Genomic DNA, 15,305 nt, shown 5'->3' with positions numbered 1-15,305 from the left:
TATCTTAACTTGCAACGCAAGTTTTCTATATGTACACCATATAGTTAACTTATTCCATAAGCTATCAATATGTAGTCAATTTGTTGACCAAGTTTTTAATTTATCAATCAACTACAAACACATGTAAAAACAAACCAGTATCTATGAAGCTTCTAGGAAGCATAACTAGAAAATATTGTGAAATAAATCTACTTTTACTTACTTCTATTTAATTATATAGATAAATATTAGAATAAATATGTATGTCCATGATATGTCTTTACTATTGCATTTTTGAATCACCTTCATTTTTTCTTCTTTTACATTTAACTTTTCTTAATCTATCCATCTTATCTTTTTTAAATCTCTCTTTTATTTCAAGTTCTTTTTGTAACTTGATCTCAATTCTTTTACTTCTTTGTTTTAATAGAGTAAAGCACTCTGTTATTATCGCATTTTTTTGTCATGATGACTTTGCAAATGCATTGGCCATTGTATGGCAACCCTTTGAAGATTTCCTTTGAGACCTTAAAACTTGTGATAAGCGACTACTCTTTTTTAGAGTAATAATGGTGATGTTGTCAAGCTATGGTTTTCATACAAAAAGCAATGTTAGTGAAATAGATGTAGACATAGGAAGAATAAAAGAGAGCAAAAAATTATACTCTTCTTTGTACACCTCTTTTGATTCATAAAATTTGTCTTGCAATAAAGCCTTCCAAATATCTTTGGAGAGTGATTCTTTGGACAACATATTTAAACTGAGCAATTTCCTTAGTAGATTGCTCACCAATACTATTGTAGAGTCTTACAATGGAATTATATTCATTACTACAATGGAGTCTTTCTCACAAAGCAAAGTCAAATTTGACCTCTTATTATAAAAAGCATGCATTTTGTCAAAAAATAAACAATCGTCTTCTAATTTCATAGCCATTGTATATTTATCTTATTTCTAATCCTTATTATTGATGCCAATGCCATACCCAATGATCAATCATATGTAGCAATAAATTTGGCTTTGAAAGTATATATTTTACCTAAGATAGTTATTGCGAAAAGATTAAACTTGTCTTTTGATGCATTGTTTATTTAAATAGCGAATTGTATTATTATTCAAACACATCCTTCAAAATCCCCAAAATATTATTTACCAATAAAACTTTCAATTATGACATATATATTCATATGTTATGCATATTTATATATCACACATATACATGTACACAATAAAAATTTAGAAAATTCTGAACTTTACATATTTAAAAAAAAAATTGACTTGTTTTAAGTTAATATATACAATAAAATATAAATTCAACTTCCAATTATCTTGATATAACATAAAGATTAACAAATTTCAACCTTATAAAAGGTAATCCTAAAAATGTAGTATTTCTTCTAAAGTCTGAATGAAAAAGATCCAACATAAAGTTGAAAATGAAATGAAATTAAACTTACAAAAAAGCTCAATACCAAATCTATAGACCCTACAAACTTTAGTTTCTTGAACTCATATTTTTATTAAGAACAACACTATATCAACAGTTTCAATGCCTACATAAGTAAATAAACATTTAAATCAAATAACAAATCCTACACACCTGAATATCAAAACAATTACCAAACCTCACACATTCTAAACCACAATCAAAATTACAAACAAACGATGGAAACAAATCAAATCAAAAAGACCTCAGAGGTAAAACAAAATTCTCCCACTTTAACTCAAAGATCTACAACTTATCAGCAAAAAGAAGACAATTACGCCACCATTTCGGAGCAGAAAACCTTCAGTTTCGTTTTCATCCTATTCTTTTTTTCATGAGCGACGCCCAACTCACGTCGACAAAACAAGACAGAAGCTTTAACAAATATGTTGAGCAAGGCCATGAAGCTTCGTTGACGTCAAAGACGAACACAAAAGCACAAGGGACCCACCTTCGGATCCTCAGCCCTATCCTAATGGGCGGAGAGGTTGCGGATGGGACATCAACCTCCCAACAGGACACCGAATCCAACGCCTTCCTGCTGTAAATTCTAAATTTAGACACATAATTCATGCTGACAGACCCCATTCTGTCCCTGTTGGCTTTGAAAATCGAGAATTCCCACTTGGGTCATGAATCTTTGCTATTGTCCTCGTTTCCTGTATCATCGCTTTGAACTGCCGCAGCCTATAAAACAGACAACAGTGAAAATATATCCCAGTTAGAGTCGTTATAATCACTTCACGATACTTCAGAACTTCTAAAATCAAGCCAATGAACTTATCTATTAACCAAAGTAAATTCCGCTTTAACAATACTTGGCAAGAAATGCACTGCTATGCTGCATCTGAAATGTGCAACTAATTTACGAGAAATATTCTTTCCTGCCGAATTGCACGCAGAGTGGCTGCAACGTTGTGTTCCGACCGATCGTTCCACGTTCTTGGTCTAACCACTGAGTTTGGCTGCCTAGAAGGCTGCTCATGACATGCAGAATAAACGTCAGGGACAGATTGCATCTCTAGCATCCAAAAGTCAGCCCATAAGACACGTAAGAGATGTCCACTACAGAAGGTCAAATCACAAATGTATACCTGGCTTCTGTTCGCTTCAGCTTGCAAACCCGCAACAACACCATTCAGGGAGGGATTGCTTGTAGAGACATCCTTGAGCTGCTAAAGAGGAAAAAAACACATCCCAGACCCAGCAAGATAAGCATGTTGGTCAATTGTCCGATTTCGACACCAAGTATCGTGTACAATTCGAGTGACATGATAATGCAGAAAAAAGCCAACCATGTCGCAAACTTAAATGCGCCACTGCACCTTATCTGGAGCTTGTGACGAGCTTGCAGCAGGACCATCACTCGTATGTAATGACAAATTAATATCTTCAAGAGGTGGTGATACGAGCTGGGGCGGAGGTCGAGAGTAGTCTACAAAGCTCACAGGAGGCTCGTAACTGAATGACGAGAACCTTGACACTGTGGGTGACAGCGAGAGAAAAGGAATAGTTGGGGGAGCTTTTGGGCTATCCCTTCCAAATTGGGAGCTCGTATTATAGGAGGCATGTGAGCCCATCAAGCCTCGAGAATTCCTTGACGGTGACTCAGGCGGTGACAAGAGAGCAAAAAAATTGGGGCCTTTCGGAGATGATTCACTTGCTGACGACGTACATCCATCATCTTCAACCACGGAAGATGAGGAAATATTTGTGTAGGGACTCGAGGCATTTGAAGAAGAGTTACATGCCATTTCGCAGTCGATTCGGCTGGAAATTTCTGAATCCTGTTTAAGGACCTCCTCTCCTTCAAGCTGAACTAATGCACGTGGGCTTATAATCTCCTCCTGAGAATGCTCACCATCATTCAACAAGCGAGCTCTGAGCTTGTCGTCATTGTACACGCCACCGTTGAGCTTCAAGGGCAGGACCCGTAATAAAATGCCACTCGTTGCTACCTGTGAGTCATTGTTCCTAGCCCACAGACGGCGGCTCTTGGGGACACACACATCTTGCTGGGCATTCTCCAAAATGGATTGGTTGTCCTGTCTTGAGACATGTGAGACTTCGTTTTCCGGCATAGGCGATTGGTCTCTAGCCTCTGCGGGAAGAACTTGCTCTTCGACTTTCGCTCTTGTTAGAGCCCTGAAAACATCTTGAAGGGATATGGAATCATGTGATTCATTGGCGAATTTTTCAGCAGCTCTCTGAGTAATCATTGAGAGTTTCGAAGAATCCTTGAGCTGGGCCTCAGTAAGTTTAACATAGCTTTCCTGGGTCTCTAATTCATTATGGCTTGTAATATTCAACTCATTTTCAATAAGTTTATCAGCGTAACGGGCCTCTTGCTGATGGTCGATTGCAGGCTGGCTACCAGAACTTCCACCAGATGCCTCTGATTCTTGGCCTGGTTCAGGGCCTGCAATAGGAACGTCGGGCTTCTCGAGTCTTAATAGTGGAGTAAAATCACCCTTCTGGTTGACTCCGACGGATCTTCGAGACGGTGACGTGTGACGACGACCTTCCTCATGTGCCTTCAACACAAGTACTTTTAATGGTGTCACCCATTGGGGAACCAGAGCAAGCCGAGTTTGTGAGCTAGTTTCAGAATCAACCGATGTCCGTGAATCTACCGATCCGCGTGCATTCCTCGGACTTCGAAAGTCAGCTTCAGAGTCTGCGTCGAAGCTCATGGTTGTCAACGTATCCATGAAGCATTTCGCTTCTTCTTCTTCTTCTTCTTCTTCTTCTTCATCAGAAGGCTCCCCGTCAGCATCGTACTCTACTCGAGTCCTACGTCTCAGTTTTTCATTCTCGATGTCTTTGCCAGTTATCTTCACGGGATCCAATACAGGACCTTCGTTCATTTCAGTCACTTGCCGGTTCCGGAAGGTGGCGTCCAAAGATTCAGGTTCTTCGGGAGGCCGAGGCCTGTCCGGGGTGAGGTCATCCTCGAATGAAATTCTTACCACTCGGTGTAAATGCTCCGAACGAGGGTCGGGGTCTGAGTCACGTATGAATCCTTCCAGATCCTCGAGTTGGACTGATGGTACCCGTTCTCTATAATTTTGCATATTACGAAACATTTTGAACTTAGTAATTGCAACCACTAAATTTGTGATAAAAAATGTATAATTCGTGCTTGGAGGAAACTCTCCCCATTTTCAACAAAGCACTCACAGCCCTCAAATCATTCAAAAACATTACCTGCGATAAGTCAGTGGACCAGCCTTTTTAGAGGGATTGTTCTCACTATTTCTCCTCTGGCATACACATTGAAAATACGAGAGGTCAGTAAACGATATTTGTAAGACCACGATATCAACCCAAGCACCTAAAGTGGGACACCTATGCTGCATCCTGCACATAGTCTAAAAACATGGAGATTTATAAAAAGATGCTAAGGAAGGAAGAAAAATCAGCGCCCACTTCTTGTTCGGCTAGTCTTTCCCGCTCAGCTTGCTCAGCTCTCTCCAGCTGCGCGGTGGCCCAGGTAATCCTAAAATATGTCGGGTCTGTGTACCTCTTCACACAAGCACCTCGTCCAGCTTTATCGAATCTGATAAGCCAAAAGCATGATTGTTACAGAGCCCCAGCAATTATATTGTGTGGAGAAAGGAACCTACTGACGCAGAGCAGGAAGACAATGCGACTCTAACACGTCCTCAAGAGGAAACTCGTACTTGTCAAGAAGAAACAGCCGAGGTGGACCTCGACAGTCGTCGTAGAAACCTCGAACAAAAGGTGGAAGCTCCCCTTGAGCACAAAGATTTTGGTCCATTGGCAACGATAAGCGGCACTTTGATCCTGCCATACCATATCACCATCCTGCTCAAATAAGACATTGAATAAATTACCCTTGCTGGGCATTAATGCCACTACTAATGTAGCATAAAATTTATATGAGATAAAAAGTCTCAAAGGTGTAACCTACGTGCTGTGTAAGCAAATCGACATTGACTAGCTTCCGAAAGCAGTGCCTTCTCCACCGCAGGCAGGTCGGCCTCCAGACGAGCAACCCGGGCCTTCAAATCTTTTCCTCGTGATACAATTGTCATGACGTCGACGTGAAGGCCGTGAAATATCTCGGCTGCGAACCTGCAACAGTTAATAAGCTTGCCTTTGAAATTTGGTACATCGCGACAATTCGTTTAAAACATCAGGTGCCAGATAGGAATTTATGCTAAGAGAGACGTTCATGCCGTAAAACACTACCGTTATCTAATTAAGACCCCAATTGAAGAAAACTTTGCCACTGATCAAGGTTGCAGATGATCAGGTATAGCAACATGACAGCCTGAACTCCGCGCAGGAAACACTTATCATGTGAATCATTCTTAGCTAAAGATAAAATATTGAGGTAAGAATCCGAGATTCGTCCTTAAGGACACTAGTAAACACACGTATCAGAGCTAAAGGAGGCATGACTATGGCTCTCAACCTCTAAACTTAGCCACAGTCAGCACAAATAATTTGGCAAGGAACTAAGCTGGTAACTGTGGTTATGAAGTTGCGATTGAGGGAAAATGAGAAGACGTACTCAGCAAGGTCGCCGAGCTGGCGAACTAGGCCCACAAGGCCACCTATGGCCATCCCCTCGAGCAACCCCTCGGAATCATATCGATCCACAGTGCGGTAGAGGTCAGGGTTAGCCAAGCTGTGCTCGCAGCGCACTTCGTACCGCACCAGAGGCATTCCGTCTGCCACTTAAATCTCCAATCACGTTGGCTCTCCTCTAAACTGTTCCAGACTGAAAAAGGATGGCCTCATCCACTATTCAGTTGCAAAGTTGTCTGAACAATCCTCCAACTGCACAGAGTCAGAAAAATCATGTATGCCCTAGGTAACACGATAGCACCAGATGCATGTCATGTTTGCATTACAGTCAAGTAATTCTGTGGTTCAATAGGTCCATCTTCAAATGGTATCACGATTTCGGATTTCCTCGCGTGCGGCTGTTTGACGATGTTTCAAATAAGCTGCAACAAGGACTAGAATAGAAGGATTCCGACATTCAAGTATGGACGACGCTTTGACTTTCAAATTTTGGAAGGCGAAAATAATAAATAAACAAATAAAGCATACGTATAGATACTTAAACTACTTCAATATTTATTAAGTGTATTAAATACTTGTGTGTATGTGTGTGTGTGTGTCAACGCCGGTCTGATCTAACAATAATGCAGATATTCTAGCTATACCCCCACTTCTGCTGAACCTCAAGAGTGATTGAAGGATATATACCAACAGCATTGACATGCTAGCATGATGGCATTCTTCAGATCTTTCACCTTTTGCTTACAACTCACCATGAGCAAACACACTAAACCGAAATGCATGACATATGTCATGTCATGAAGGTAGAAAATATGCCCCAAGACTGGAATCTGGGAGGGTTCGTAGACCGTGCTGCAAGCCCTATCATGTGAAGGATATAAACCTAATGTTGAATTCCACATCTACCGCTCCATCTAAGTACTGTAAAACCTGCAAACTCAAGGAAAGAGACTCGCCAGTCTATAATATGAATTTCTTGACAGAAGGGTGTAAGAAAATGCGAAAGCGAGGAACGAACAACTTCTTTCAGCATTTTTGGGACTCACTGGTGCTCGGAATGCTAATCCCTGTTGCAAAATCGTAGAATGCACTACGTAGACACCAAAAGCTCAACAAAAAAAATTCTCCCACGATCATTCCGTCAATCCAGCTTCGTTCATGTTTTTCCCTTCTAAAATACCGAGCTGCAAGCAAGCAGGAAATGAATTACATACTCGTTTACAGGCACTTCATGCTTCTAGTGTGCGCATAGCAATTTGTACTCCAACATCGCAGGCCATGGAGCAAAAGGGAACCCCTGAAATGTTGACGATTCGCGTTCTCGTCGTTGCGTCGTGGGCAAACTTGGTAGCGATAATCCTTGCATGCCAGTGCATTGGACGAGCTCCTTTTTTTCACTGATTTTCAACTCTCACGAAAGCTCCCAGCATTGCAGCGCATCGAATGTAGGGAAGACTCTGCGCCAAAAAGGTCAAAAGTCTCAAGCGGACGCAAAAAGCTTCGGAAGACTCCCCATCCACAACCTCGTACCATGTAATTCTACGATCTCCAAGTCACAAATTTCTTCACAAAGAGCGCCCTCCGTGCAGCTCTGAGGAGATAAATAAGGTGAAGACAGTAAAATATAGACAGTAATTTCGCTGCGCCGATACGAAAACTGAAGATATCACGCCAGTGGCATTCATGGATATTTACGGATAACGTGCAAACGCACTGAAACCACGTTGGGCCTGGCTATCTACGGCAACATTAGACCCTTTTCCAGCCGATTCCTCGTTCCTCAAAAAATAACAAACTATCAAAATAAAATAAAAATGCAAGTGAAGGTCATGGAATCAAAACGAAAATTTTACTTGTACAGAAAGCATTGTTGGTAGTAGACAGGCTAATCGAATGGAAATATTAAATGCAGGTCACAAAAATACGAATCAAAAGGTTGTAGACACAGCGCTTTCGTCCCCATGGAAATTGAAACTTGAATTGGGGTACAAACATTTCATTACCATGAAATGCAGCACAAAGCCTACGCTAGGAATGGAGAGGAATCAGGCTTTGGTATTGCAAGAAAGGTGAGAAGGACTCCGAAAGGTCAGGCAAGCATCAAAACTCTCCCCCTAAATGTCCAAACTGCTCAACAGCGAGCTAACTTCGGCGATCGCATGCGCCTTTAATTGAGAGCAACAATCCCCATCGAGACAGCTCGTGAGCACGATCGCCGAAAATTGCAACCCGCATCCGGACGAGAGACTATTCCATACACCACAAGCCAAAGGTCCTTCGCAACGCCGACAAACACAGATTGCGGCGGAGGAGGAGGAGGACGGAGAGGGGGAGGAGGACGAGGATTCAAACGAATTGCATCACAGGGAATCACCATCAGATCGGAAAGCGGGTCATTTATATTCTACGCCATCGCAAAATTCGTCTTCGATCTGCGGCCTACTCCAACAGTCACAGCACCACAGTCCCGGTCTCCTCCACCTCCAACAAACCCCAGGTGCAATGAATGATCATCAACCACTTGCCAGTCACCTCTCTTTCTTTCGCTCTCGCTCTCTCGCCAGCGTTCCACCAAACCTGTAAAAAGATCGACACGCTTTTTTATCGTACGAAGCTACAAGCTGCATCTCCATGAGAGGGAGAATAACAACATGAATAACTCCTTGGCCCTACTGCCGAGGCGACCACAAAAACGCGAGCCGAGACTAGGCAAAGGCGTGCCCCCGCTACGCTCAATTTCATCACTCTGCGTCGGAATTCGGACGCGGAGAGAGCAAGAGGCCACGGATCCCGTCCTCTTTGGATTCAATCGATGGTAAATGCATAGCCAGCAGCTCTCTACGACTCGTCTTCAGGTAGGAATAATCACGGCAATACGCTCCTTCCGCGTCTTGAGATTCGAGGTATTTGTTGGGTTTTCTTCCTGCTACCAGAGCCCTCTCGAATTCCCCGTTCTGGTGCTCGTATTTTTTTGGGTTCGGATCGATCGTTGAACGTTCGCCCGCCCCAAACTCCAGAGTCGTCGAAGTTTTCGATGCATCTTGACGGCGAAGCTTCGATGCAGCTGCGGAGGTCCACGTGGAGTTATTTACCACGTGTCTGGTTTTTATTGGTCGTACGTTGTAAGTTGGATAAAGTGAATGAAAAATTAGAACTAATGACACGAGGGCCACGGCCACGGTTTTATGTGGTAATAGTGATGATTTTTCCCCTCTTGACCATGTCGAAAATTAATTTTCCCTTTAATTTCACTGTATTTGTGATTATTATTGTTTGGGACTAGAGGGACTTTTTCTTGTTGAATATGAAAATAGTTGTTGTGAGTTTTGCGTAAATCTTCTCATTAGAGATTATTTCCCTGAATTTTGTATTATTTGGTTGTTGTGAATTTTTATTTTATTCTTATTTTAGTGGGGGGGGGGGGGGGGGGGGTATGTTCTGCTTTAGAGTTTGGAGACATCCCTTGTAATTTTTTTGTGAGTTGAACACTATATAGCCACATAACAAATTTAACTAAAGGAGAAAGAAGTCTCAAACAAGAGGATAGTGGATGAATCAGGTTTTGTTTTTGTTGTTCTTTGTTGCTACAAAAATATGTGACATTTTAATAAAACAAGTCTCACTTCAAACATTACAATTTTTTAAAATGATTTGATTAGTAGCATATTGACATCCTTAAAAATAATTCATTATATTTTTTTTGTTCTAACTATACTTTGTACTTTTAAAATAGGTTTAGTATTTTAAATTTTAAATTTATAACAAAATAATAAGTATTTATTATAAATAATGTGAATATATATACATACATATTATTTCATAAGATACAGCAGGAGAAACTACAAAAATTATCATTTTAAAAAGTAACAAGTTCAAATTCTTGATATGTTAATAATAATTTGTCTAATACTATAAAATTAAAGAAGTATTTTATCTATGATTGAAAGTAATCAGTGAACACAATAATATATTTAACAAGCTATGGTAGTTTTTAAAGATAATTTAAGCATGACATATATGTATATATTTTATTGAAAAACTATGTTTTATGATTTATTAAATATTTAACAAGTGTGTTTTAATTTTAGTTTAAAATAATAATAAAATAAAATAAATGAATAAAATATCTTCCATAAATTTTATTACATATCCTAAGTAAAATGTCTAGTGACTGATACAGAAGTGAGGAAATTATAATTCAATTAATATACTAAAAAAATAAAATGAAAAACATAAATTGTGTTAGATTGGTAATTGTTGTCTTTCTTCAAATTTTAGCATTTAAAATTAAATTGGAACTTATACATAGCATACTTATATGAAATTTGTTTCAAATTATATTGTTCCAACATATCAAACACCACATTATAAATATTGCTAATTATCTTACTTAAGATTAAAAATGGTTTATTTTATATTCTTGAGGATTTTCAATGGCTCTGTTTCATTGTAGATTTAATCACCTACTTACATGTTTATTCAATGACATCATAATTTCAATTTATCAAAAGGTTTTGTTTTATTTTAGTACAACACCAAGTGTCAAACACATCTACAACCATTTATAAAAATATAAATAGATAGAAAAAAAATAAAGAAAATATTTAAACGCTCTCTGAAGATAAGAAATTTAAATAAATAAACAAGAAAACAAATAAATAAAAGAAAAAAATAGTAATTTTATTTTTTGCACTACAATGTTTCTGTGCAAAACTTGTAGTTTTTTAGGTGCAATACTTGAGCGTCAAAATCAAACTTCAAGCAGCATATGCATGAATAATATAAATGCCCTTCTAAGATTATTATGTAACTCACAAAATAAAATCAAAGCATCAAAATTCAATTTACAGAAGTTTTCAGGTCATTCAAAAAGAAATCATTTTAAATCATGGTGTAGAAGTTTTCAAAAATATATATATATGTATATATATATATATATATATATGTATATGTAGAGAGAGAGAGAGAGAGGAGAGAGAGAGAGATATGTGTGCATATAATGAAAATGAAATATTTATACATATGAAATAATATAATTCTCAGCCAATCACAACATTTAAAATTTAAAAATAAAATAAAAAAGAGTAACATTTAATGTGTTTGGTTTCATAAATATTTATATTTATATCCAAGAAAAGTTTGAAGGAAAAATAAATAAATAAATAAATAAATACACACACACACACACAGCATAATGAATATTGTTATTGTTACTGTACTTGATGTTAGTATCATAATATAAAAAATAAACAAAAACAAGTTGAAGGATTAATATCACAGATCATAGATTGTATACACATACATTCATGTTGAGAGAATAAGGCATGTTCATACGAAAGGTTAAATAGCAAACAGCTTTAGGTCCTTACTTCAATCTCCAAACCAAATGAAGTAACTATATATATATATATATATGTACATTTATTTGTCAGAACAAAGGTCCATTTGGTAGTTTGTGCATTTCACTCACAATGGAGAAGTCTAAATAGATCATTGTAGTTTATAAAATTTCCTGAACAAGCAAACAACATTTTAAAACTATCAAAATATTTTTCAGTAGTTTTGTGTTGTTATTAAAGTAATCATTACATAAAATCTAAATGACCTATAATGAGGAGTTTTTGTGGAGTGCATTTAATCAGCAATTTTTTTTAATCCATCCCTATCATCTCAAAGGCATTCAATTTTAAGTCCTTGTCATTGTAACACAACCAAATATCATTTTGAATGGGGCCCAATATTAATGAAAAAGGGTCTTCATATAGCCACTTCTCTTCAAACATTAGTACGCTTGTCACCTTTGGATTGACATCCATGAATGGTAGGATCAAATCAACATCTCACAAATCTCAATTTATTTTTTTTCCCAAAGGAATGACTTCTTTTTTTCCCCAACAATGGAAACACCATCAAATATCTCTTTTGCTTTACTTACTTCAGTATAAAGTGTTGTAAGAAAATCCAATTTTTATTGTTTTGGAATATGGTGCACGGAGAGGATATTAGGGTTTGGTGCAGATGCACTTCAATCCAGATGGAGAGATGGTGACCATCACTTGTCCATTTGTGGTCCTTTTTGTTGCTTATTGTGTCAGCAGTGCACATCATTTAATGAAACCAACTGGGGTTTGATCCCCAAAGGACTAATGTGTCAATTTGTAGATTTCACATTTGTTTGATCTTATTTACTTGCATATTTATTTGATTGCTTCAATGACCAAACTGTTGTAGAATATATATATATATATATATTAATATTTATTTATTTATGAGATTTTTGAAATTTTTGTACAACCCACCGACTAGATTTGAAGATGAACTGTTAAGTGTATTCAAAGCTTGTTGCAAGGAATTTTTATAATATTTGGCTAAATCAGCTTTAATGGTGTTACCATCCTACCAATTGTGAGGCACAACAAAATTTACAGTCTTTCAGATTACTTCTGTTTAAGTGTGCAAACATTACTGTTAAGACAGCCATTGATCTTTGAGTTGGAGATGTAACCATTGTTGTAGATCCATGAGATTTTTCTACTGAAAAATTCTAACTACAAAACATTAATTTGGATACTTTTTAAGCTTGTCACATCAGCAGATAATTACACCAAAATAACTGTTTAGTTACATCCTTCACTTGGGTATATGCATGTTAATTATTAAATTATCAAAACACATAAAATATTTCTTATTGTTTTGTTTTAGAGTAAATATGAGTTTAATAACGTCTTATTCAATTATTTATTCTAATATGTTATTAAATATAAAAAAATAAATTTATTTTAGTTTTTTCTTCTCAGTTAATAGTTATTCATTTAATCTTTCGGATGATACCATATATAGAGGTTCTTGTACACCTTCAACTTATGTCCTATTATAAGGTGTATTGTTCAATAGTCTTTTTGTTTCAAATATTTTAGAATAATTTTTATATTTCTTGAATTTGATGTGTTTCTGAACTGCTTAGTTTTTTGTGAAGTTTTGAATGATTTTTTAAGATTATTTAATATTCAATGTATATATATATATATATATATTTATATATACACACATATAACCATCATAAAAAGTAAGATATAATGTAAATTTATATTTTTTGAAAACTTTGAAGTAAAAGTCCTCATCCTTAATTGATATTTTGAGGGAAAACTTATGTATTTTCTGTAGCAAATAAAAATAATCTTACATCAATATATACTAATAATAATACAATTATCCTACATATCATTTAAAAATTAAAAGCTTATAATAAATATAAGGAGTTGTTAAAGCAACACCATATAATCCTAATGCAACATCCCACGTGTATATAGTATGGAGAAAAAAAGTAGATGAGTATTTATATACAAGTCAAACATTGTTGTCTTTGTACAAGAAAGGATGAACATCAATCTACGCACTATGGAAGTGACATTCAATATATATATATATATATATATATATAACGGCTAATTATTATTATTATTATTTAAGTAATTATTACATACAATTTTAGATCAAAAAATCCAAATATAGTACAAAATCTTTCAATTTTTGTGTATTTCAATATATATACCAGCTAAAGCCTAAAGGCTCCTATATTTTATAATTTAAAAATATATATCTTAAAATTTTACAACTCATTTTTAATAAATTTTTAGACATTTATTGATGTTTTATCACAGCATATAAAATGTTAGTGCAAAATTGGCAAAATGACGATTTTTACTATATGGTATACTTTAATATTAAAATATCTAGCCTTGAAATAAATCTATTATACATTTTATGGTAAAAAACACATATATATATATATATATATATATCATTAAAATAAAATTTTATACAATTATATGCTAAATTATTTTATTTGGCTCTTTAAAATGTATAAATTTTATAGATTTTAATATTTATTTATTTTATAATTGAATTCAAAAGAGCAATATACACACAACTTTTCTAACTTCTTTCTATTCATTATTTATGTTGTTTAAAAGATTGATTTACTAACACTTGAATTAGATCTTTTAAAAATATATGTATTTGTTTTTTATTTTTTATTTTTTCATCCAATATCCATACCACTATATAATAATACCATTTAAAAGAATTAAAGATCCACAACTTGCCACTCTTACACATTACATTTTATATCTCATCCCACACCATACAACACCAAACATCAGCTAAAATTCCTTGCATTACTAACATTAGGCACAAATTACTTATATGAATTCATTAATTTTACGAGTGTCAAAACATAGTTCAACAAAAATTATTAGTCAATATATATAGGAGATTTAATGTCTTGCTAAGCAATATTTTCTCAAAACATATTGCTTGTTATTGTAATATAAGCAAAATTCATAATCATACTCAAAAAAATATTAAGCTAAAATATCCCTCTTCTTTAGGTTGTGAAGTCCTAAGGCCTAATTGTGTTGCATTAGCATAGTAAAGGTAGAGATATAAATTCTATGTAGGCAATAAAGAACAAAAAAGACATCATTTGTATTTGCCAAAGTTATATATTGTGGTATATTTGGCAATATTGTCTTTCAACCAAATAAAACACAATAAGCAAAAAACATTACCAATACAATAATTAAAGATAAGCAAACATACAAAAACAAAATATCTAATTTTAGAGACTTAAATCCAATATCACACAACTTAGACTAAGCCTTTATAATACAAGCGAGATGTGAACTAATATAACATACACACAAGCAATGCTATCACCACAACAACACCAACAAAATCTTTAGATTAAAATTTCCTTAATTTCTTGAAGTCCAATGCTCTTGATTCAAAAACATTATTTGTTGGTTGGTTGGTTTGTTTTTTTGCTGGTCCATTGGTATTTTTACATTATTAGAGAACTTCAAACAAACCTTGTCCATCCATTCATTCAAGTAATATCTTATCTAGGCACCAATGAAGTATAAAAGAATAATAATAGTTTAGTTAATGTGAAATTTTAGAATAAACTTGCAACAGGCCATGTAGTTTTAAAATAAATAATAAAGAAATGTATCATATTTGACCAATTTTTTTTAATAAAAATAATTCAGGTTATTTCATGATTTTAGTTAAAGTAACTTTGAAGGATTGTTGAAAATGTTTAAATGCAATTTGAATGGATTCTTATAAATACTCAAATTGTATCATTATTATTATTATTATTATTATTAATCTATACATTTTAAAACAAAAATTTGTCATAAACTATTAGTAACTACTGAATCATTTCTCTTCCATCATTCAACTAAAAATTCTATTGGTGTTTTGTCCTATTTTCTTTAT

The 15,305-nt window shown here is 35.3% G+C and overlaps 1 protein-coding gene and 1 long non-coding RNA gene across 7 annotated transcripts; both read right to left on the bottom strand.

Annotated features, from left to right (window-relative positions):
* Window positions 1-1,679: 1,679 nt before the first annotated feature.
* Window positions 1,680-8,954, bottom strand: LOC112294566 (uncharacterized). Of its 6 annotated transcripts, none has more exons than XM_073540386.2 (11): window positions 8,398-8,953; window positions 7,238-7,480; window positions 6,007-6,275; window positions 5,401-5,564; window positions 5,150-5,273; window positions 4,896-5,025; window positions 4,674-4,729; window positions 2,792-4,526; window positions 2,561-2,641; window positions 2,353-2,443; window positions 1,680-2,155 (listed from the first exon to the last, which is right to left on the bottom strand). In XM_073540386.2, exons 3-11 carry the CDS (start codon window positions 6,159-6,161, stop codon window positions 2,097-2,099), a joined length of 2,595 nt encoding a protein of 864 aa, XP_073396487.1. In that variant the 5' UTR covers window positions 6,162-6,275; window positions 7,238-7,480; window positions 8,398-8,953; the 3' UTR covers window positions 1,680-2,096. The 6 variants fall into 6 exon arrangements, with proteins under 6 accessions (XP_073396487.1, XP_073396486.1, XP_073396489.1 ...); XM_073540385.2 differs by having other exon boundaries at window positions 6,007-6,259; XM_073540388.2 differs by having other exon boundaries at window positions 2,561-2,638; window positions 6,007-6,259; window positions 8,398-8,952.
* A 2,555-nt stretch (window positions 8,955-11,509) lies between these two features.
* On the bottom strand, window positions 11,510-13,213 carry LOC149987542 (uncharacterized). Its single transcript, XR_016498058.1, has 2 exons — window positions 12,323-13,213; window positions 11,510-12,144 (listed from the first exon to the last, which is right to left on the bottom strand). It is a non-coding gene; the product is annotated as an uncharacterized LOC149987542 (long non-coding RNA).
* Between the last annotated feature and the right edge of the window lie 2,092 nt (window positions 13,214-15,305).

This window comes from Physcomitrium patens, chromosome 17 (assembly GCF_059467195.1).
Source record: "Physcomitrium patens ecotype Gransden chromosome 17, ASM5946719v1, whole genome shotgun sequence".
Lineage (NCBI taxonomy): Eukaryota > Viridiplantae > Streptophyta > Bryopsida > Funariales > Funariaceae > Physcomitrium > Physcomitrium patens.
Note: the sequence above shows the minus strand (reverse complement) of the source record. Positions and strands in the feature narration are given on the sequence as shown.